This window comes from Primulina eburnea, chromosome 5 (genome assembly GCF_022965805.1).
Source record: "Primulina eburnea isolate SZY01 chromosome 5, ASM2296580v1, whole genome shotgun sequence".
Classification (NCBI taxonomy): Eukaryota; Viridiplantae; Streptophyta; class Magnoliopsida; order Lamiales; family Gesneriaceae; genus Primulina; species Primulina eburnea.
The window spans coordinates 1,288,644-1,312,677 of NC_133105.1; the positions used below are offsets into that span (position 1 = coordinate 1,288,644).

The following is a 24,034-nucleotide window of genomic DNA, read 5'->3' on the forward strand; positions in this document are numbered from 1 at the left end:
GGCAATACACCAAATACGGTTGTGACTCAGGTTTCTAGGTAAAAAATTATATCTGTAATTTACCACCGGTGAACAGTTACAGATGACTAACCTACTTTTATTGCAATAAAAAAAAACAACCACGACATTTATTATAAATTATCTACGAATCAACACATTTTATATAATATATGAAAATTTACTTGGCACCATTTATTTTACCTTATATATACTTATATGGTTAATTACATAATGTTTAGCATACTTGTTGTGTTATAATTTCTCAATAACCATCTTTTGCTAACTACATATTCAACATATAAACCAAATTCAATGGAAAACAATCTTGTTGTATGTGTATCGACTGTGGACAATGTCAATACAAATATATATTTCAGAAAAAAATTGAAGAACTAATAAGAATATTTTACTCAATCCCAATATGGGACATCACCTTACGAAGAGTGCTTAACATGGAATCAAAGCTCTTGCTCTTGTTAGACTATGCAACAGACATTGAGACAACCCTAAATAACAACGAGCTCTATCAAAACAACCATGTATATTAAATTAAGTATAAAATCTTTATTTTATGGTACCAAAAAATGCTTAGTCATTGTACATGTGTATAAACGTATTATAAACTTTAGATTATGCTTGATCAAACCAACATATATAAAAAAATGATCTCACTTCGTTACTCTGTTTATTTTCCTCACAATACATCAACTGGTTCCCTGTTAATTTCTTTTGCTTACATGTTTCTGACATGTACTTTCTTCTTAATACGAGCTCCAAACAATTTTTATTCACATACTTTAATTTCTTTTATTAATCCGTCGTTGTAGTCATCTATTCAGCTATCTTGTCTTTTAAATTAACTCTAATGTTTAAATATAATAAAAACTAGATACTATAAAATTCATAAATACGTCAACTAAAGTCTCAAAAAAAAGGAAGTTATGTCTATCGAAATCAGGTCTACATAAACAAGTTTTCAAATTTCTTTGAGTACACTAAGATTTTATGTGCTCTTAACAATTGTTTAATGGTTCATATTACAACTAATATTTAAGTTAAAGTTACCATCTTCGTAAATCCATTGGCATTAACAGTGTCATTAAATGTGACACCCTTACAACCACTACCATAATTTAAATATAGATAATTTATTTACGAATTTATAATAACTTATTTATGGAGTAGATCCCTCATTAGATTTTAAAATTAATAAATATTTTGTAATCAATTTGAGACATGTTATTAAATTTCTCTCATTTAAACACGAACTCAATCTTTTTCCTAACTATTTTCACTTTTATAAATTCTTTTTTTCCATATTTTTTATTTTGTTAAACACAGTGTCAACTTAATTGCTAATAATATGAATATAGATATAAAAGAAGATAAATAAATATTATACTCATAATAATTATAGCTTTTAAATTACATTATTAAATAAGATCTACATAAGTATAAACACATGGTTAAATACTTATATATTAAACTACAAATCTGGGTAAGACACCTCAAGAATTGAGGTGCACCTACCTAGTTTAATAGAAAAAAGGAAAAAAAATACGAATTATTTTATTTTATCATATTGAAAAAAAATTCCATCAAAATTGACAATTCAATTCTACCCGCTGCTTCTTCTCCGTTGTCTTGATTTTACGTTTTCCTTTTCTTGATTTGATTTTAATTATTGGCGGCCGGATCCCCTCTCTCTCCTTCTACTGGTCTGCACACGGCGGAAGGGAGATCTGCAAATTGAGGAGCAATGAGCGGGCACGATTCGAAGTACTTCTCCACCACCAAAAAGGGTGAAATCCCCGAGCTCAAAGAAGAACTCAATTCTCAGTACAAGGTACCTGTTTCTCCCGTTCACTCTTTATGTTTTGTTGGGTGTTTTCAATTTGCGCGTTGATGAAACTGCGGGTATCTTCGTGGATGTAGTGTGGATTAGAGTCGGATCTAGCATTTTTTTGGTCTAATTGACGAGAAATGCTGCTTAGAGTTATCGTTATTATGTCTGATTTATCGGGTCTTATCTTCTTTTCATGCGATTGTGTGATCTTGTGGGTAAAATCGTGGACTTTTATTTGTGGACATGGGAATCTATTTGACTGGGTGGATATTCATTGAATAATTGATTTGATCGTGTGAGGTCTGCCATTTTTTACACGTGCACTTTGTGGATTCAGGACAAGAGGAAAGATGCAGTTAAGAAGGTTATTGCTGCAATGACAGTGGGGAAGGACGTATCATCCCTCTTTACGGATGTTGTGAATTGTATGCAAACTGAAAATTTGGAGCTTAAAAAGCTTGTATATTTGTATCTCATCAATTATGCAAAGAGCCAGCCTGATCTTGCTATATTAGCAGTGAATACGTTTGTTAAGGTAAACAGTTGTGTTTATTTGCATGAGCTCTGGGATATTCATAGTTTGTATGCTTAGGGTCAACATATGAGTCCCCATTGTTACTTTACTGGTCGAGATATGTATTTGGAAATCTGCAATGTACAAATTGAATTAATTGTTGCCGTTTTATTGTAATAAATGCATTTTGTGCCTTTTATTCACTGGAAAGAAATTTCTCCCGTGGAGGTCCTCAGATAAATATGAGAAGGACGAGGGAGAGTCCCTATCTTTCATGTGGAAACTAAGTCGTACACTCGTCTTCGCTGACAATGAAAGTGCTTTCACCCCGCTATTTTTTTTTATGCTAACAATCTTTGATCATCTGATTTCCGCACTCCACCCATCAATAATAGTTAGTTTTCGTTTGCATGATTGAAGAGGGTGGGACTGTAGTGAATAAATGGGAGTGCTTGTGCTAGTTAAGGTTGTGTATGAAATAGAACTTTGGTAGGCACCTTAAAATATTTGCATATGTTGTATTGAAGAAATAATGACAAGCTGGTGGCTGTTAAGTCATGTTTGGGGTAAATGATATCTTAACTATCCTTTCCTAGGAACAGGCATCTTTGTAAAATGTTGTACCAGTGTTGTTCTGATGAATGACTAAGGCTTCTAAAACAGTTTGTAAATGGCTGTAGTTACGGGTAAAGTTTCCTGCTATCATGTTTTTCAGGATTCCCAAGACCCAAATCCCTTGATCCGTGCTTTGGCTGTGAGGACAATGGGCTGCATTCGCGTTGATAAAATTACGGAGTATTTATGTGATCCCTTGCAGCGATGCCTCAAGGTTTACCAAATTTTCTTATGCAATATACTCTTCATATTATTTCATTTTACTATGACATGAGTGAAATGTGGTGAGTGATGAACGAACTAAGCTATGCCGTTTTTTCTTCTCTTTTCATATCAGGATGATGACCCATATGTTCGCAAGACGGCAGCTATATGTGTTGCTAAACTTTATGACATAAATGCAGAGTTGGTGGAGGATAGAGGTTTCCTAGATGCTCTGAAGGATTTAATTTCGGACAACAATCCCATGGTTGTCGCAAATGCTGTTGCTGCACTTGCTGAAATTCAAGAGAACAGTAGCAGACCCATCTTTGAAATCACTAGTAGCACACTTTCAAAGCTTCTTACTGCTCTGAATGAATGCACGGAGTGAGTAAAAACTGCATGACTGGTTCACCGTTATTTGGAGGAAAACTCAAATTCGTGTTTCACATTATCCACCTGTTATGCACATATGTCATCCATATGTTTAGTTTTATACACTTGTTCTAAGTTGGCATTCAATCACATCTGGTGTAGATTTGCTAATTTTTACGCTTCCCTTTGTTAACGGGAGTTTTTTTTTTAATGGGAGTTATGAAGTTATGGCTTTCTCTTCTTCGTTACCATCATTTGACCAGATTTGTCAAAAAATAGAAGAATGTTGGTGAATTTTCCAAATCAAGGTTTTCATTTCTTTTCTTTTCTTTTTCCTGATGTGTGGTAGAAACTGGTAATATTTAGTAGTACTGAGACGAGAGAAGTGTAAGGTGTTTGGACTATTCATCATTATAAAAAGTTGAACTTATTGCTTAGCATAGGACTGATATTTGGTGGAACATTTATACCATGCTCTGTTTGATTTGTCAAAAGATGCAGCCTATTTTTTCATGCTCTATAGTGTTGTGATAATAAAATTCCACCTTCAGGTGGGGTCAAGTTTTTATTTTGGATGCTCTTTCCAAGTATAAGGCAGCTGATGCTCGTGAAGCCGAAAATATAGTGGAGCGAGTTACGCCGCGATTACAACATGCTAATTGTGCAGTTGTTCTTTCAGCTGTCAAGGTTATAGTCATTTGTGATTTGTCTCTACTATCTAGAATTCTTTGAACGAGTTTAACTTTGTTTAGTTGTTTATCAGCGTCTTTTTTCTTTTACTTGTTTACCTTTTCCATTCATCACTGTCTTGACTATCAAATCTCATTACCTGTGATGTAATCTTGTGGAACAATATTGCAGATGATCCTTTTACAGATGGAACTAATTACCAGCACTGATGTAGTCCGGAATCTTTGCAAGAAGATGGCCCCTCCTCTTGTGACATTGCTGTCTGCAGAGCCCGAGATTCAATATGTTGCTTTGCGAAACATAAACCTTATTGTGCAAAAGAGACCCACAATTCTTGCCCATGAAATCAAGGTAGTTCTTCATGATGTCTTATGCACAGTTGAATTAGGATTAAACACTCAAACATGTAGCTGAATCTACAAATGCTTGCGCTGCCTTTGCCATTTAGGTGTTCTTTTGCAAGTACAATGATCCAATTTATGTGAAGATGGAAAAGTTGGAAATCATGATAAAGCTTGCATCAGATAGAAATATAGACCAAGTAAGTTGACTTTGGTTGCAGTAGATTGCATATCTTACCTTGTTTGAATTGATTTTGTTCCGTTATGATCCTTTCTACACTTGTGCTTGCAGGTTTTATTGGAGTTCAAAGAGTATGCTACAGAAGTAGATGTAGATTTTGTCAGAAAAGCTGTTCGTGCCATTGGACGATGTGCAATCAAGTTAGAGAGAGCAGCTGAACGGTGTATCAGCGTGTTGCTTGAGTTGATCAAGATCAAAGTAAACTATGTTGTTCAAGAAGCTATCATAGTGATTAAGGATATCTTTAGGAGATACCCTAACACGTATGTCAATGTAGCTATCTTTGAGTGTGGTAATTAGTGTCTGACTTGTTCTAATATGTTTTGTCTTTCTAAACTTAAATAAATTTGTTCTCTGTCTCAGTTATGAGTCCATCATTGCTACACTTTGTGAGAACTTGGACACCTTGGACGAGCCAGAAGCAAAGGTACTTTGAGGGATGAGATCGTGTGGCCTCTATTCAAAATGTTTCTTTCTGGCCATTTTGAGCTTGTTTTCCTCCATATTTCTTTACAGGCATCAATGATTTGGATCATTGGTGAATATGCTGAAAGAATTGATAACGCTGATGAGCTCTTGGAGAGCTTTTTGGAAACATTTCCTGAGGAACCTCCACAAGTTCAGTTACAGCTGTTGACAGCGACTGTCAAACTTTTCCTCAAGAAGCCAACTGAAGGCCCACAACAGATGATCCAGGTATCTGTTTGAGATATTCTTATCTCATTCATCATATTTAACTTGTATATGTCGTTCTTGATTGACCCAATCATCTGTCATTCATTTGAACATCGTTTCCATGTCTGCATGCAACAGTTGTTCGCAAGGTTTCATGTTTAATAAAATCTTTTAGAATTTCGATATTGCAAGTAAAGATTTTAGCCCCTTAATGAAGATATAAATAGATCTGGCCAAACTCTCGTTTTCAGCATGTTTTGTCTTGGAAGCGGTTGCTTTCTTTAATGGGAGAAAAGAGGCCCATATATTTTGTTTTATCATCCTCAGTGTAAGCCTTAGGAACAACACCTGAAGGTGCAAGGTTGGAGTTCTGTGCCACCTTTCTGCATGTAGGTCCAGGCTTGCTGCTGCTGCATCTTGCACCTGGGTGTACTCCTCATGTGCCTTTAACATGCATGTTTGTGCAGTTTTTGTTACCTCTTATTAAAAAGTATGTGTTTCTGATGAGTTAAAAGTATTTCCTTAATTTAGTTTTCCATGTAACAATTGGAGGTTATTCAAAATTTCCAATATTCAAACTGAGTTTTGAATCAAGATTTTTCATTATTATTTTTAAATGCATGTTTAGAATGTGGCTTTCATAATAATCTTGTGAACAGGTTGTTTTGAATAATGCCACAGTCGAAACCGACAACCCAGATCTTAGAGATCGTGCTTACATATATTGGCGACTCCTCTCAACCGATCCTGAGGTAACCATGCTTTTTATTAAAATTGTAAGAAGATGCTTTATTGCTTCATGATATTCCGTTTTCTCACTCATTTGGGTGTTTATGTACTAACTTTTTGTTAAGAATTTGTATCTGATTTTCACGGCGTGTTGCACCTGGAAAATTTGAAGAAATAAAAGAAAAAGAAATTCTTTTCTGGTGTTCAGATGTACTGGGGTTGATGTGGTGCATTTGTTTAATTGAGCATTGCTGGTGTCAGCTTAGGTCTAGGTGTTTTTGGTTGTGTGGGCCTTTAGTTTACCATGTTGGGAATGTGGACAAATTGGCCATTTGGTTGGTTTTCAAGCTTACAACTCAGGTTGTACTTGCTGGCTTGGTAGTGCTTGGTTTTTCAGTTTTTATATTTAATAGATCCCAAGTCTTTCCATTATTTGTGTCTTAGCTTCTCACCCCATTTAGGCAAGGGAACCTTTTTTGTTTGCATATCTCTCTCTATAGTTTATTAATAACGACTTTTTAAAATTTCAGGCAGCAAAGGATGTCGTCTTAGCTGAAAAGCCTGTGATAAGTGATGATTCAAATCAACTCGACCCTTCTCTCCTTGATGAGCTTCTTGCTAACATTGCTACATTGTCCTCTGTCTACCATAAGCCCCCTGATGCATTTGTAACACGTGTGAAAACCATCCAGAAAACGGAGGAAGAGGATTATCCCGATGGAAGCGAAGGAGGGTATTCTGAATCATCTGCTCAAGCTGCTGATGCAGGTGCTTCATCGCCAGCTGCCACAGGTAATGCTCAGAATGCAGCTGGAAGGCAACCAGCTGCTGCACAAGCCGCTCCTGTGGCCATACCCGATTTACTTGATCTGATTGGCTTAGATAATAACAGTGCATCAGAGGATCAGTCTACAACCATTTCTGGGTATGTTTGTTGTAATTCAGTTGTGGTTACAATGCGTTTTATTTTCTTGTTTAAACATGTTTAACCAGAACATTCATCAACTGGAAATTTTTGAGTTGCAGACCTCCTTTACCAGTTCTATTACCTGCACCTACTGGTCAAGGTCTACAAATCCGTGCCCAGCTGATCCAGAAAGATGGCCAAATATTTTACAGCATGTTATTTGAGAACAATTCACAGATTCCACTTGATGGGTTCATGATTCAGTTCAACAAGAACACTTTCGGTCTGGCTGCAGCTGGACCGCTTCAGGTATGTATCATTAACAATTTGCTAGGACGTTGGCTTTTACCCTTTGTTTCCGGCTAATATCCTTTTTCAATCAGGTTCCTCAATTGCTACCTGGGACATCTGCAAGCACTCTTCTACCTATGGTTTTGTTCCAGAACGTTTCTCCTGGTCCACCAAGTACACTTCTGCAGGTTGCTTTGAAAAATAATCAGCAACCTGTATGGTATTTTAATGACAGCATTCCTATGCCTGTAATTTTTGCTGAAGATGGGAAAATGGAGCGATCAGCATTTCTCGAGGTACAAAACTTTTCCCATAGCTAATTTGTTAGGGTGATGAGGTAATTCAATTATTGAATCCTTATGTGCTTTATTCTGCTTTTGAGACACCTGAACATATTATATATGCTGCCAAACATTTAGCATCATTCTCCACGATACTACCATTAGAGATCATCTGTATGTTGATAACCTCACGGGCGAACATACAAAACCATTATTTGGCTCACTTCTCCTGAAGTTGCGCAGAAGGAGCCACACTGCTACTGTGGTAGCTTTTGAAGAAAGTTAGCTGTCAAATATAATTGATAGATATATGCATGTTTGGAAAATTGTGGATTGTGGTTGAATATATGTTTGATTTGCAAGCAACTAGAAAACCAACCAATGCATGGTTTATAAATAGATATACACGACATGAACTATTTAGCCATATGTTTCTGGAAATTGATTTTGCACCTCTGTGCATTGCAGACATGGAAATCGTTACCTGATTCTAATGAGATTTCCAAGGACTTCCCAGCAATTGTGGTGAATAGTTTTGAAGCAATCATAGACCGGTTGGCTGCATCCAACATGTTTTTTATTGCAAAGCGCAAGCACACAAATCAAGAAATTTTGTATCTATCTGCCAAGATTCCTCGAGGGATCCCTTTCTTGATCGAACTTACGGCAGCCATCGGTATCCCTGGACTTAAATGTGCGATAAAAACACCAAGCCCTGAAATGGCCCCACTTTTCTTCGAATCCGTAGAAGCTCTCCTCCAGCATTAATATGATTGTATCCTTTATCTTGATCCGAGTTCCTCTGCTGTCCACTGTGTTCTGGTTTTTCATGTGGGTTGTGTTACGGCTTCACATTTTTTGAACACCAAAGTTGGAGTACTTTATTGCTTCGCTTAGCATAATTTCTTATCTATCGACGCCCTTTTTAGTTAGCTATGTTTGGATCTGATCGTAAATTTCTTGTAGATATCATTTTGTTTGTTTTAATAAGTTTGTGGGATATTCATTTTGGAAATCAATGCTTACTGAAACAAACTTTACTAGAAATTTGAAAAATTATCTTATTTTCAGTAAGTGTATATATATATATATATATTTTGTGCGCTCGTGAAAAGTCATATATCTAAAAATTTTAAAAATGAAACAATTTTTTCACTATATATATTGTGCGCTCATGGAAAGTCATATATCTAAAAATTTAAAGAAATGAAACAATTTCCTAAATATTCTTTAAGATTTAGCCTAGAGGTTGCTGATTATTTTTCAGCAATTTGGGTCCTGATGATTTGGGTCCTGATGATTGCCTCGTGAGAGATATTATCGATAAAAGAGATCTTTGGGAAAAATACGGCGGTGAGCTCTGGCTGCTCTATGGCGGACTAGAGGAGGAATGGAAATATTCTGTCCACGCCCTTTCATATGCTGATGAGTGGAAACTAGAGGCTCGGGATGGTAAATGGAGAGATTGCATATTAAGAGCTGTCACCATGTTAGCATGGAGGTTGGTGAGGAGAAGTATTGTGGATAGACTGACGAAGTGGAGAGAACAAGTGGAGAAAGAAGAGTTCCCGTTATTTCGGAATGAGAATTTCGTTGGTCGGGAAAAGGAGTTGTCCGAGCTTGAATTCTTACTTTTTGGAGACGGCAGTGGAGATGCTGAAAGAGACTATTTCAAACTCAAGGCCAGGCCAATGAAAATGAACTTGACAATTGGCCCGGCGAGGACTAATTCAATGGACGAAAGTAGAGGTGATCGATTAAGTAAGAGTAGCAAAAGGAAGCAACCTCTCGCGGAGAGAAATATTTTCATCTTCAGCAAAAGTAAGGTGAAAAGTGGGTCAAATTTGCAGTTGGGATGTCGGGCACCATTGTTGTTTAGAATTTCTTCAGAATAACGTCCTTCCATCAAGTGGTGGCGTTCCTCTTCTTTGCAGTGCATGGCCGGCTAACACTCTGCTGATTTTGGCTTCTCATGATCTCGGGGTTTTCAATTTTCTGCTGGGAGATGTGATGGTTGATTGCTAGGTGAGTGAGCACGGGCTTGGAGGTAATGGCTCTCTACGGTCTCAGAGTCGAGCTCGAGTTTGTGGCATTAGTGAATAGAGAAGGAGAAGAAACCCAAGTTGTGAGTTTCTAAAATAAAATCTAATCAGAAATTGTCGGTTTAAAGCATGATTTGGTACTTGGTTCCTGTCAACTGTCATTTTAGCTGTGATTGGGATGTTGATTATATCATTTTAGCCTTTAAAATTTATAAACCGACGCATAATTATTACAGAACCGACATAAGATTGTTACACAAACAAGATGCTTGTTAAAGAAAGATAAAAACAAAGAAATGGTTTGACAAAGTTTCACACTAAAATTACAAATTAGCAAAACCAAACCAATTTTCCCGGCAAAATGTATGTGCGTTTCCTATTCTGAAATCCACCATCTACCAGACAACAGATATAAGCCAACCTTGAAGATCCGGGAAAGACGAGGTATCAAGATGCTACGATCGTGTCATCTTTCCCATAAATGTGGTGAAGCTCCCGGGTTGCAGCTTGATATGATGCTGGCAATAAAATATAAAGAAAAAAAACATAATTTCCTAGTGGAGAAGATGAAGAATCGAATGACATAATATTAGGACCTACACAGATGAACAATCGTCCGTCTCCAGATCCAGGGTAAAGAAAGAAATTTATCACACCTTTCCAATTGTGGAAATTTTTCTGATTGATAGGGGAGCCCGTCACATTTTGAATCGCTTCAAGCAGTATTTCCTGCGGGGTACCCCTCAGTTCTTGAACCACTGCATAGATAGTCTTCCCATTCTCAAAGTAAATATGGTTATTGGGGTGTTTGGTTTTGCAACCAGCATGGCACTCGAACTCATAAGCATTGATAACCTGCACAGTGCAAAGACGCGGACTTAGCACAGGAGTTAATTCCAGATTCAACATTGTAAGGAAACCATCTTCACAATAAGAGTTGTTACCTTCGAAAGCTTACAATCCTGGCAGCTACACAAGTAACCCGTCCCTTTTACCACACCTCGAAGATTCTTCTGCATGTGTCGATAACATTGCTCAGGTCAAGAGAAAGGCCCACGAAAAGAAATGAAAACCAAATAACATATGATTTTACCTCTCTTGACCACGATATATACTTCACTGGAATCCCATCAAGTATGCCAGTTGATAATAAGCTTTTAACATTTGCAGGGAAGTTGTTTGAAGTTCCTTTTTTTATCTTCGGTTCTAAATTCTTGAGTGTGCCATCTGTCCGTGGAGCGGCTACCGAGGCAACATTTGCAGTTATCTGCTCCACAAAATTTCTCTGTCCCAAAGCTGCAGAAGATTGAGCAGACAATCGACTTAACAAAATATCACGGCTGCATATGAGTCTGCCGGAGGTGTCACTATCATCAGGATCATCCTGAAAGCCACCAAAAGATATGGTAGTTTGTTCACCATTCTCATGATTCTCGCCCAATGATAGCATCGTAGAATTTTCTTTGCTGTGGACCGTTCTTTGTGGCATAAAGGTAGCATCTTGCTGACTATGAATATAGGTTAATGATGTAAAATCTCCGTCCCCCTTATTATAAGTAGAACTCGCAGATATATTGAATGTTTCATTGGCTTTATTGTAGAAAGGGTTCATTGCTAAGAAATTCTCCTGGCCCTGGCAAGTAGAACCAATTGACATGAAATTGCCGCTACTTTTTTCAATTGAACCAGTATCATAATTCCTTCTGTTGAAGGCTTGAGAAATAGAGGGCGTATTGTCATATAACCCACTAAAGAACTGATTCTTAACCATACCATCTCTTTTGCTGCAGGCCTGTTCAACTGAAAAAAAAAATTTCATATGTTATTAAACGCAGAATCCACTAAAATAACAGTATCATAAGTAGATTTAAGTAACAAGATATTACCGTTCTGAAAAATGGTGCATGGTTTTTCATTTTTCTTTCCAGGGTTAGAGTTCTGAACAAATTCAGGCAAGCAATTCTGTAAGATTCTTATATCATCAACCATTACTTTTCTAACTCCTGAATTTAGATATAAAGGATCTTCCACAGTTTGAGACATGGAAAAACAGGTTGACAAGTCAATTCCAAATTGATCCTCAGAACCCCCCTTTTCCATATGGGGATCAGTGGAAACAGTAGAGAAGACATTATTTTGAGAAAGATCTGAACTCTGAACAGTTATGGGGTTGACGAGGTGATCACCTATATGACCTCCTGGCTGAGAACTGGAAATATCACTCCATAAAGGATAACTTGTAACTGTAGCTCCTGAACTTGTTCCTTTGTTATCAGATTCTATTGATTGCTTCTTGTTAAAGAATAGCTCTTGCTCATGTGAACCGACAAACCACTGATAACCACGCTTGTGCTCATTTCTAGCTGAGACATCAGCCACCTCTTCATTATCCTGAGAACCAGACCTAATAGGCATCCAAATTCTGTTGTTTGGAAAAGACTGCGAAAACCAAATAAGAATCACAAGACAAAAGTAACATCATCATGAAACTTAGGGTAAAGTAACCATTATCACACATAGTTCAATTCTTAGTGGCGTTTTTCAGGTTGGATGATTGATAAAGATTTTAAATACCAGATAACCTTATAATCATCCACGAGCGCCATGGATACAGAGGAGACGGATTTGGAACAAACGATGAGTCAAAGGTTAGAGGGAAAAGGCACAAAAAGAAAATAAAACAGTTCAAAATATGTAAAGCAGGAAGGAAATCTAAAATTGTACTAACTACCATACAATCTTTCAGAGGGAAGACAGATTCAGATGAATCTTAATTTATTTATAAAAAAAGATTCACGCTTCATCAACATCAAGGCATACCTGTTACAGCAAATTAAGAAAAGTCAAAACTAGTGCCTATAAGGAATAGGATGAGAACACCAATGACGAGGAGAATAATTAGTTAAGTGATAACTTTATATGCGAGTGGTGTTTTTGAGTATGGCTCCAAAAAATGCCAAGAGATACCGAAATCACATTATCCATGCATTGGAAGTAAACATCATACATTTTTCAGAATTATGGTAATAATGATAAGTAGTCACGAGCATAAACAGATAAGCCCCGAGACATGGATGAAGAGTTATACAATTTTTGAAAGACACCTATGCCATTAGATAGAAACTCATCAGAGTTCTTCAGAATTTCCTGTTTCTATTTTCGGCTACATTTGAATACACCAAGAAATCAAGATTTCTCTCTTTGTTTTTCTGGTTGCCATTGCTGGTTCTTAATGGACATAACATCACGAACTTGACAAACATCCATAGCAGGCAAACACATTTCTGAATAATACATCAGCACCAAATAATTTTCGTAAAGCAAATTCCTTCAGTTTAAAATTTTTCCAAGGACCAGACATGGGAAAATTACACACCTCAGCCCTCACAAATGCAAAAACCTACATGCAGATCACATAGTTCAATTACTCAAAAAATTTAAGACACACCATCGTTATATCAAATCATGTTCATGTTCAGAACTTACCTAAACTAAAATAACAAATCCTGGTCCATTGCCATGAATTAAAATTTATTTAAAGACTTTTTACAAAAAATCGGAATAAATGATTCGAGCTAGGTGCATGATAGTAACAAATAAGCCAGAGAACGAAGCCACAACAAAATTATAACTACAATATTTTTGCTGAATTCATTAATGGAGATGTACCATTTTTCACTTCAGCTTGGAAAGAAAGAAACTCAGCTCATTCGATCAAGTCCCCTGCTTCAACAGTGCCAATTAATGTGCCAAGCAACCGATGCACAAATAAACAAATTAACAGAAAATCGAATAAACTTTTCATCGATTTTTCATTTAAAAAACAAATTTTCGTCGACCTAGTAGTACTGAACACGCAATAAAATTCTCGAACCCTCGATATATTCAGACAAAAATGTAAAAACACAATCCACTAGCATTTATTGATTAATTCGCATACATTGAATGCTCAACGAGCCTGAAAATCAGATGCATTTAATCAAAACGAAATTCACCCGTGACCCTAGTAAGTAGTAAGTAGTACGTACTCAACACTCGGGTGCAGTAGCCTACTAGTTTTTAGTCGAGAAAGGTGATACATTGGCCAGAAACTAAGCAGATGCTATTGATGTAAGATCCCGGCGGTGCTGCGGCGAAGGGAATGGAACGTTTTTTTTTTAGCTGTCCGCGTTGTCTCAAGTAAAAATACCATTAAATATTTTAAATGGTTTTTGTGAAAAGTGCAAAAACGCCGCAACTGTACTTTGAGAAAGTGACGTTTCGACTCGTTAAATTGCGATATATATAAAATAGATAAAAAATTGTGTGAGACGAATTCACGGATAATATTTTGTGAGGCGGATTTTTTATTTAAGTCATCCATAAAACAATATTATTTTTTATGCTAAGAGTATTATTCTTTTATTATGAATATCGATATGATTTGATTCGTCTCACAGAGAAAGATTCGTGAGATCGTCTCACAATAAACCTACTCCTAATAATTAGATTCTAACTTAAATAACTCAGTTTGAATTTGAACTTTAAATCGAAATAAACTTGAGCAAAAAATAATTCATTTTCTAACTTTAGGACCGCGTTTGACTTGATTCAGTTCATTTGATGAGTTGAACTCTAAGGCAATGGATTGATGAGTTGAACCAAAATCTTTCTCTTGTTATGAAAAAGTGTGTTTGGATGAAAAGATTTAAACTTTATAAGATGATCTCAAATCAAATCAATGCAAATGTATGAATTTCAGATGATTAGATCGAAGATTGCATTTGAAACGGAAGCAAAATAATATATTTGGGCAACGCAAAAAACTGTGAAATACAAAAAATTTCTGGTCCGAATACTACAGACTCAAAATGGCGGCCATTTCCATTACCCGTTCATCCACCGCCCGGACCGCTTTTGGGTTTTGTTAAAACGGTTGAATTATCATCCATTGTGAGAAAGTCACAAAGCCTGAATTTGATTCAACAGGGAAGTTCTTTTATCCAATCCATGAAGAGATTTCTAAAAGGGGAGCCAGAGGAATATGACAGTATGCGGTTAATGTGGGCTGTTTTTATCTGATGTTTGTGAGCGCGAGTTTTTCTTGTGGTAAAATACTGCACTAATCCTACGAAATTTTTTCTATAATAAACCAATATTCTCTGATGAATTTTTATTGTCGGGCCCCAGATGACATATGCTCGTTGCAAAGGTGGTCTTACAGAGCGTATCTGTGAGACGGATCTCTTATTTAGGTCACTCATTAAAAAATATTACTTTTTATGCTATGGATATTACTTTTTATTGTGAATATGAGTCGGACTGACCGTTTCACAGACTATGATCCGTAAGACGGTCTCATCTTTATTATTAAGTGTGAGCACTGCCACTAATAATGAATGATAGAAAAAAAAAATGTCTGAGCCCGGGTTCGAACCGGGGACCTCTAGTGTGTGAGACTAGCGTGATAACCAACTACACCACCCAGACAGGTTTGGTTTTGGTCGGAAAGTTTTTTATATAACTAAAGGAATTTTGTATTTTCTTGAGCACAAATTATACCTCGTGCCGCATTGTTTACATGATTGCATTTATTTTCCTAAATAGCTTATTTAAATCCTTATTGTTTTTAATTTAAACCCCCTTCTCTAGTAATATATGTTTCAAAAATACGAAACATTTTATTATGTATTTATTGATCAAAGTCATGAATATAAATATAAAATGCTCGAAGGTAATTTTGAGGTTTATTTATTGTGTATTGAAAAATAATGACCGGGAATTTTATCGTTATAAAAAAAAATATTAAAAAAAACTTGAGATCATACCGGAAGTGGTGCATTTTAATCAACTATCCAATAATTATATGAAAGTAAGTTAAACCGAGTAAACCAATGAAGTTGCTCTAAATTATCTAAAAACAACCTTGTTGGGAAAAAAATAATCTAAAAAATTTTATTTGCTAAAACTATATAATTTTCATTTTTTTAATCAAATATTTCTACTTTGTTATTACTATTTTTTTCTGGAATATATGTACTTTATTTTTAAATAGCTTATAAATTTAAGCCCACGTCCGACAATTGAGTCAGTACTATACTCTAGACCCGATTAACCCGAACTAATTTCCTCCCACGGCCCACCCATCGATGGGCTCAAACGCCACCGATATCAGCGAGACTCCCACCAATACGCATACGCCACGTCATCATGAGGGTGTTTCCGGCCTGGACGATCCAACCCAAACGATTCTGGTGATACGGCTGTCACCGTCTGTTAGCAGGAGGGAGATTTTGGAAACGGTGGAGGGAGATTCCATCGCGATCGCGGATAGCTTCTCCAGTCTCTTTGCTTCTTTACATTTATCACTTTCTCAGGTTCGCTAATGATTCTCTGTCATACTTTGTTTTGATTTTTTGATGCAGTATCTTACCTAGATAATATTCTTATCAGAAAAATGTAATTTTTAGGCTACGAGCAGGACGGCGGAGCATATGAGCTCTTTCAGCGATGCTGCAGGACGAATTCGAGAAACAGGTGATTATTATTATTATTTAACAAGATGTATCATTTTCTACATTTCATTTTTACCCCATCAATGGCGATTCAGACTTGGAGCTAAGTCTTATTTGGAATTTGATTAAAGAATCATTTTTCTCACGTTCTTCACCTCTGTGGATGGTCAGTGCTCTCTACAAAATATATATTTTTAATTAATAGTTAAGCTGTCTGGTTGTTATGGATGTCATTGACGACCCACAGTCTACTTAATGCCTTTTTGGCTATAGAAAATTTTTCTTATGCTTTTGGTTTTATGGTAAAATTGTTTTGTGTTGCTTCTCTCTTCATGTACGAAATTGTGAAAGCCAAGCTACTCTTTTCCTAGTGTTTGACCATGGCTTTGAGAGGTATAGACTTCTGAAATGAGATCTAGAACTCGTATGTCTTGAATTGATTGTTATTCCATATATCAGTTTTTGGGTTGAATCAAATCCGTGGAGTATTGACAGGAATGAATGAATATACCAACGCTGAGTAAATTACAACACCAGTATACCATCTAACTCTGCGTCTGGAGGAAAAAATTTAATGCCATGTCACTTAAACTTTTCCAGATAACAAAAATTCCAGGCTGCAATACGCCAATATATCCAATTTAGGGAGTGAAGGTTGCAATATATGCCGCTTTGACAATGTTAATAAGATGAACGCCAGTTGTAATTACTTGTAGATGGGAGGTGAATGGGTAGAGCAATGACTTTTGGGGCCTGCGGTTTTCTTTTTTCTTTTTGGTCAATTTTGTTACTATATGTGTTTGTGCGAGCTTCAAGTAACCACGGTGGAGAGTTTTATTATTTTTTGGCCTCCTTTCTTGCAATGAGCTCCATGTTTTGCTGGTATCATCAGTATTTTCAACTTTCCTTGTTTTATATTTTCCTGTACAGATTAAATGAAGAAATGAAGGGGATGAAAACACTTGCGGCACAACTGTATCCATCTATGAACTTTCACTCCGTTGTACATTCTTAAAAATAGTCATAACTACATGGTTTTCACTTTCCTCTCAGCTTGATATTTTCTTTTGAGATGGGATATATAGAATGTTAGTTTCTTGACAAAATATCAGAAAATTGTCCGAAAGCATGTCGACGCACTGGAGACCGCCGTGAATAGAAGCATTTGTTTCCCTTGATGCTCAGAAGTCGAACTACTGATGTATGTATGACTCACTCTCTTTGAAGTTGCTCTTTGTGTACACTTCAAGGTGTTGTTCTGAGCGTGACCTGATGACTACCCTTGAGATGGGTCTTTTTCCACTTGAGTCATCAACTTGTTTCTGAATGAATTCCGGACGCTTCATATTGCTTTCAAGAATTATTTTACTTTTATCATTTAATTTGTTAATGCAATATATTTTATTTTTTAAAAGTAAAATTATTTGAAACACTATCGAAGCTGACGCATATGATCAACGTTATTGACCAAAATTATTTATTCTTGCATATTACATGATATCCATGATAGAAAAGTATATAAACAAATTAGACAATAAATCAAATACATATTCAAATTTTCAATTCTGTCCCTGAAAATGAAAAAAGATGGAGACTGCACGACTATGTTACACTATTCAATACGAACGAGGTGATTAAAAGTATACGTAATTAAAAATTAACAGTCTGATTTATGGATTCACAATTACAAATAATTTTGAGTCTCAAAATGTAATGATAATCCCACAAATGATATAATATAAATAAATGGGTTGTCAGCTACGAACTGATTTTAGAGATTGCGAGTAATTAGATATGATTGTTTGAATGCAGAAATAAGATAAGCACAAGAAAAAGTAAGATAATTATTTTTCACATTATTGATCAACCGAGTAAAATATGTTGACCGAGTGGTCTTATTTTAAGGTGAAGATCAATCATCGTCTGTTATCCTTAAAACTAGTAGTAACATAGTATAATTCTATGGAGTACACAAGGTGCTGAGAACAAAAAGCTATGCATGTATGATCAAATGAGAAATTCGAGTATTGTATCCAGAACAGATTCCTCGAGAACCTCTTCTGAAACATCTTTAACAATTTGCTCGGTATCAAGCCGGATATCCAGCCACGATCTTGAATTCGCAACTTCTTTTGAAATTATCTGATTCAAAGTTCTTTTCTCGGTCTGAGGAAGCAGATAGAAGTCAGCTTCTCTCATGATCTCATAAAGTACAGCCTCTACAAGTGGAAGATGTCTCATTTTTTGTTTTACAAAAGCCATCGAAGGTGGAAAGTAGAAATGGCATCGATACATCTGCAGTAAGACTTCATTTATGTGATCGAAGAGGAGTTTAGGATCAGTAGTAGAATCCACTGGTAGAAACTCAACTTCATCGAGTAAGGTGGGATCGAGCAGTTCTTGGTGTGGTGGCTTCATTGCTGATAGATCTTCCCAGTTTAAGCAAGAAGCTAATTGCAACACCAAATGCACGTAACGGGAGATGTAATTGTTTTCATTCGTGCTGGAACTTGCATTGGTTTGTGGGTTTTGAGAGGTAGACACTGATGAGTGCTCCTCGAAGTCAAGGCGAAGAGGTTGTACTAGCTCCTCGGCTGCAAATGGTCATTAAATTTGTTTGGTGAGGCCTTTTTGACTTCATAAAAAAGAATACTTTGGATGAATTATATATATGATCGATGCCAATTTTACCAGTTTGAAGCGAGATGCTTTGTGGACTGATAGAGTCGTCACTGAAAAATGGCTCGAGAACAGAAATTGGGCTTTGATGTTCTTGATATATAATGCTGTCAGACAATTTCATCTGGTGACAGAACGAAGGGGTTGACGGAGCATCATCCCCTGTAGGTACCAATATCTCATTCTCTGAAAGTGAATCCTGCAGAAGTGGAATTGTGCAAGGAGAATATGAAGTCAGTAATCAAATCAGCGTGGGAGCCACGATTTAGGGTAGAGGCTGATATTAGTAAAAAGAGTTACAAAACTTTCATGTACTTGAGAATTGTTTAAAGAGAAATGCATGGAACGGGTGACTGCCTTCTCCGACGCCCTTTAGCTTTGCAATCATTCAAAGTTGGGAAAAGAAGGGGGCGGGGGCACTCACCATGAGATGAATCTCATTTCCATTGTCCTCGTGTTTGTTGATTCTGTCAATTCTTTGTCGAGTTTTGACAACATCACCGCTGTTTATTTCACTCCACAATTGTGAATAACTTAATTCAGGATGCTGAATGCAGCTCATTTCTTCTATCATTGATTTACCTGCAGAAAGATGCCAATCAGATAAATCATAAGTTCGCAGAACTGGAAACTTAAAGAGTACATAAAAACATGTAAATTACAGTTCATTTCGTTGATCGCAGCAATAACGGTATCATGCGCTTGATCAACAGTACTTCGAATCCCAGACGAACTTGTCTTCATCTCCAAGATCTCAATACCATCATTTATCTTAAAATCAACCCAAGATTTAACCTCGTTATTTGGTCTTGATGGACTTCGAGTAAGAGAGTTGCTGAAAGGACTAAATCTCATCTGTGCAGAACCAGGACAACATTGGTCATTCGTTATCGGGTTAATAAGCAAGAAATCATGATCAGGAGAGGAGAGAGCCTTCTCTATGGTTTTTGGGGATTTTTTCTTCATCGGAATCTCAATTTCAGTTATATTCTTCACCCTTGTAGAGAGGTGTCTTCTTGGCTCAAATATCACATCAAATTTTTGTTTCCTGGATAGGCTAACACTAGGGAAGTCTAATTTTTTGCGCACAGTATTACTCATACAAACAGTATCAGGACCCATTATGGATTTGAGCCATGGTTTGTTGCATTGATTCTCCTTTATTTCTACATTTTTCGAAAAGATGAAAGAATCTTTCGTGTCCACTTCACGACAATTACAGTCTCCAACTTTAAAAATCGATCTACTAGTAGCAAGTGTATGAGGATTGCCATCCATAAAAGACTGGTTTGGCTCTTCTCTAGTGCCTGCAAATGTAGTCTTCAGTTTCCTCTTCATCTCTTTGAGAGAAAATGATGCAGGTTTTGCTTTCAGTATTTCGCCCCTCAATCTCTTATAATCCGGCAGGGATGAGCAATGGCACGTCACACTATCAGAATACTTGATGTCCAGGGAAGCTGGCTTCAGCATTACTATCTTATCAGGATGGACCTTGAAACTTGTTTCCGAAGAATTTTGACGACCCTTACGATCGATAGTTTTCAAGTATCGACCGTCCGTACTACCATGCCTCAAATCAGTTGCACCTTCGCTTTCGAATTCTGATAATTTGTCATTCAGAACTGGATGGATGAACCTAGCAATTTTTGGTTTCGGTCCAGGTAAAAATTCCATGAACAAATCCTTGTTTGTGCTCATAATTTCTAATGCGTAGGAAAAGGGTCTGTGCTCAGACCTCGACCCTTGTTTGTATATGAATTTTCTCACACTTAACATCTGATCAACAAACGCTTTGGCCCTCGTCCAAGCATGTTGAATATTGTCCTCATCATTCTGAGTGCAGATTGCCCCCATCATTTCAGTTATTGGCAGCTTATTTGAAGAGGTTTCAGCTGAATTTGAAGTGAGAGGATGGAGCTCTACCTGTGAAACGCATTTCCATCTTTTTCCCCAACAACTACAATACATGCCCACATATCAAACTTACGCCTTAGCTCAACACATGGTCCCCCCTTCGTCTCAGTAATTCTTGGTGATCAATTCGCACTAACAAGATTACACCTTTCCCGTTGATCCAAGGAAGTGCTAGATAATTGATGGAAACGGTTATTTGAGTTCAAGTTGCTCGAGAATAAGCTCTGGTACAGAGAACCCCGCCGCATATATCAAATTCAGAAACTGCTAAGAATAACAGAAACAAAGAAATCGGAAAATATGAGCAGAAGTTTCATCAAACACACAGAAATCAAGAAAAACAAACACTCTCACAAGCTCAAATTTTTAATAATAATCACCACATTTTCAGCATTTTTTTTTTTGACAAGACATTTTCAGCACTTTTATAACTTCTAAACACGCCCGTGAACCAGTTTCATCACATCCACTGTCGGACCATAGAATTCCCCGAGAAACAGAGCATACAATTCAAGAAACACTGCAGCGGAAACTGGGGGAGGGATTGTGGTTGCCAGGATACTACTTCTTGAGTGAAGTAGGAGAAAGAAAATGACACGTGAAATAAAGAGAGACTGAGAATGTCAGTCGTCTCTGGTAAATAAATATTATAAATTGTGAGGTGGCTCTGCCATGTGGAAATGTAAATCATAAAAGAAAATCCGATGGATTTTTTTTATCTGAAAACTAAAAATATAAATTATATTTTTTTTTAGAAAAAAAACTATTCATTCAAGAAAATCCAATTATATAGGCTGTTATCATCATTAAGTTCTAACAAAAAAATTTGTTGTGAAAATTTGTGATACAGAATTTTTGTTGAGTCATTCATATAAAGATATTATTTTTTATGTGTAAAATATTATTTTATTTATAAATATATGTAACATTAGACCGTCTCACGTATAAAAATATTTTGCATGATGTACCTGTTTCTCGGTAAATATTCTAATCGAGTTGTAATTTAAATTATATATAAGAAAATGGCCTTACAAATTCAACGTTGGAGTATATATAATTACCAAGTATTTTAATTTTTGTGAAGAACTTACTGAGGCATTATTTTTTGCACTTGTGAAACGGCAATTCCTTCCCGATTCGAGATATAATTGATTGCACCAACTTCAGCCCAGCTACCTATAAGTTGATTTCATCTTACATGTAGGGTACTACCTCATGATAGAATTAAGAGCTCAAATTTAGTCACATATACATGTGTGTGTGAATCTTGTCCATCCAAATCATGTGGTGCACATGTAGCATCGAAGCTACCCTACCATGACGCCAGCAAATAAATTAAAGAAACATAAAGTCCATATATCCAATAATTCAATATTAAATTACAGCGAATTCGATAGTAATTGAATCGTTGAATAATTCTTATCTATATTTTTCGTGTTTAAGTCAATTTGTCGAAAATTGTAAAATTATTACTAGAGATATATCGTGTTTAAGTCTATTTTTTGAAATAACTTTTGTTTCAAGTGTGATTATTCCAGATATGGTTATAATATTTTTTTAATGAATTTTAAAAAAAAAATATTACAGGGAGATTGTACTTTATCTAATCATGTATTGGTATTTTACTTGAGCATCATTTCTCCTGCATTTATGCGTAATTTTGTTTTGGGAAAAAACTATAACTAAATTTTTTTTACATTATTTTTTCTAGAAATATTTAATAGAAACTCTTTCCGAAAAATATATTGGAGAAAATTATGTGTCTTTAATTTATTTGTATGTCATCGAATGAATGTGTTTAGTTGTGCCACATTAGACTATTTTGCTTATCCACTCATTTTTTCCCCTTCATTCTATATATATATATATATATATATATATATATATATATATATATATAAGCACACACATTATCGTTACTTATTTCCAATTTTATGACTTGATGACATAGGGATGAATCAAATAAATTAAATAATTAATATTTTAATTAATTAATTAATTATTATTATTATTATTATTATTATTATTATTATTATTATTATTATTATAGTGCATAGCGGCGTGAATTTTTAAAGAACTACTTAAAAATAAAAATATATTGTACCATTTTCAATCATTTTTTATTTTTATTTTAATAAAACTTGTCTTACCTATAAAGTGACGCGTGTGGAGGAGAACAGCCCCACACCCTCCCAAATTTTTTGGTGCACATCATGACACGACATGCTAAGTATTTTTATTTTTTAAAAAAAAATCTTGAAAAATAAAATCGACTTTATTACCACATAAATTTATAATAATTGTTTTAAAATTAAAAATATAAAAATAATAAATTTACCCTTTAAAAATCATGCATTTGGCAGAATTTCAACAGATCCTTGCAAGGAACACTCGTCTGTCCACAAGTTTGTGTATTTGATTGGTAGCAATTTGTTCTAATAGCGACCGATCTGAAGGTTGAGACAAAACAGGATTGAAATTTTTTTGACATGTATTCATTTTTATATATATATATATATTTATTATTATCTTTTTTCTTTTTCTAAGAATTATATGTTTCGCTCTTTGTTAACATCAAATTCTTTAATTCCCTAAAAATTTGTGTTATTCTCGCCTGAACTCTGAGAATAAATAAATCCCGAAGAGCTCAACCCGTCGTCGGTTATCAAATTGAGCCTGAAAAACCTTGTATGGAAACTTAAATTTGAACCAAATTTCACAACGTTCTAAAATCATGTTGGTTTGATGGCATATCGTCTCCTATTTATTATGAGATAGATGCATGGTAGGTTCTAGACTTCTATTCCCTATATCCCAATGCATATATTATACATATATAATATAATTTCGCTATTTTAGCTTGATCGAAAGCAAGTTTGGGTCGGAGTTTGTTTGAATTATGTAACTTACCGTATCAGAAATCCTTTCATCCGTTCATGGTACGGTTGTTCTCCAGGAAACCAGCTTCTAGCATAAGAGAAATGAAGTTTCGATTCGGTGATCATCATAATAAGAAGACACACACGAGCTGTTTATCATTACGATTTTTTAGCATTAATCTGAGATCAAATTGAACTCGATATCGTAGATTCTCATCATTTATTTTGCTTGAAAATTAATTATGAAATATTGTTACAATACAGAGGCATAGAATTATGGATTCATAATTGATAATTCCCCAATCATGAGTTAGAATGGT

General features: G+C 35.7%; 3 protein-coding genes and 1 non-coding gene across 11 annotated transcripts; 1 reads left to right on the forward strand and 3 right to left on the reverse strand.

Moving 5' to 3' along the window:
- The first annotated feature begins 1,592 nt into the window (after nucleotides 1–1,592).
- On the forward strand, nucleotides 1,593–8,602 carry LOC140832084 (beta-adaptin-like protein C). Its single transcript, XM_073195885.1, has 15 exons — nucleotides 1,593–1,846; nucleotides 2,184–2,381; nucleotides 3,076–3,189; nucleotides 3,313–3,563; nucleotides 4,103–4,238; nucleotides 4,413–4,592; nucleotides 4,690–4,782; nucleotides 4,875–5,086; nucleotides 5,187–5,250; nucleotides 5,340–5,519; nucleotides 6,158–6,250; nucleotides 6,758–7,152; nucleotides 7,254–7,443; nucleotides 7,518–7,721; nucleotides 8,175–8,602. Exons 1-15 carry the CDS (start codon nucleotides 1,760–1,762, stop codon nucleotides 8,472–8,474), a joined length of 2,697 nt encoding a protein of 898 aa, XP_073051986.1. The 5' UTR covers nucleotides 1,593–1,759; the 3' UTR covers nucleotides 8,475–8,602.
- LOC140832085 (uncharacterized) lies at nucleotides 8,436–13,936 on the reverse strand. 5 transcript variants are annotated; one of them, XM_073195886.1, is made up of 7 exons: nucleotides 13,777–13,936; nucleotides 13,418–13,471; nucleotides 11,635–12,187; nucleotides 10,842–11,548; nucleotides 10,693–10,761; nucleotides 10,405–10,603; nucleotides 8,436–10,266 (listed from the first exon to the last, which is right to left on the reverse strand). In XM_073195886.1, exons 2-7 carry the CDS (start codon nucleotides 13,418–13,420, stop codon nucleotides 10,196–10,198), a joined length of 1,602 nt encoding a protein of 533 aa, XP_073051987.1. In that variant the 5' UTR covers nucleotides 13,421–13,471; nucleotides 13,777–13,936; the 3' UTR covers nucleotides 8,436–10,195. The 5 variants fall into 5 exon arrangements, with proteins under 5 accessions (XP_073051987.1, XP_073051989.1, XP_073051991.1 ...); XM_073195888.1 differs by having other exon boundaries at nucleotides 13,802–13,933; XM_073195890.1 differs by lacking the exon at nucleotides 13,418–13,471.
- Nucleotides 13,937–15,143: 1,207 nt separating this feature from the next.
- TRNAV-CAC (transfer RNA valine (anticodon CAC)) lies at nucleotides 15,144–15,217 on the reverse strand. Its single transcript has one exon. It is a non-coding gene; the product is annotated as a tRNA-Val (tRNA).
- Nucleotides 15,218–18,078: 2,861 nt separating this feature from the next.
- On the reverse strand, nucleotides 18,079–21,457 carry LOC140832087 (uncharacterized). Of its 4 annotated transcripts, none has more exons than XM_073195891.1 (5): nucleotides 21,248–21,457; nucleotides 19,584–21,102; nucleotides 19,346–19,503; nucleotides 18,934–19,120; nucleotides 18,079–18,836 (listed from the first exon to the last, which is right to left on the reverse strand). In XM_073195891.1, exons 2-5 carry the CDS (start codon nucleotides 20,887–20,889, stop codon nucleotides 18,250–18,252), a joined length of 2,238 nt encoding a protein of 745 aa, XP_073051992.1. In that variant the 5' UTR covers nucleotides 20,890–21,102; nucleotides 21,248–21,457; the 3' UTR covers nucleotides 18,079–18,249. The 4 variants fall into 4 exon arrangements, with proteins under 4 accessions (XP_073051992.1, XP_073051994.1, XP_073051996.1 ...); XM_073195893.1 differs by lacking the exon at nucleotides 21,248–21,457 and adding an exon at nucleotides 21,216–21,233 and having other exon boundaries at nucleotides 19,584–21,099; XM_073195895.1 differs by lacking the exon at nucleotides 21,248–21,457 and adding an exon at nucleotides 21,216–21,233.
- Nucleotides 21,458–24,034: the final 2,577 nt, after the last annotated feature.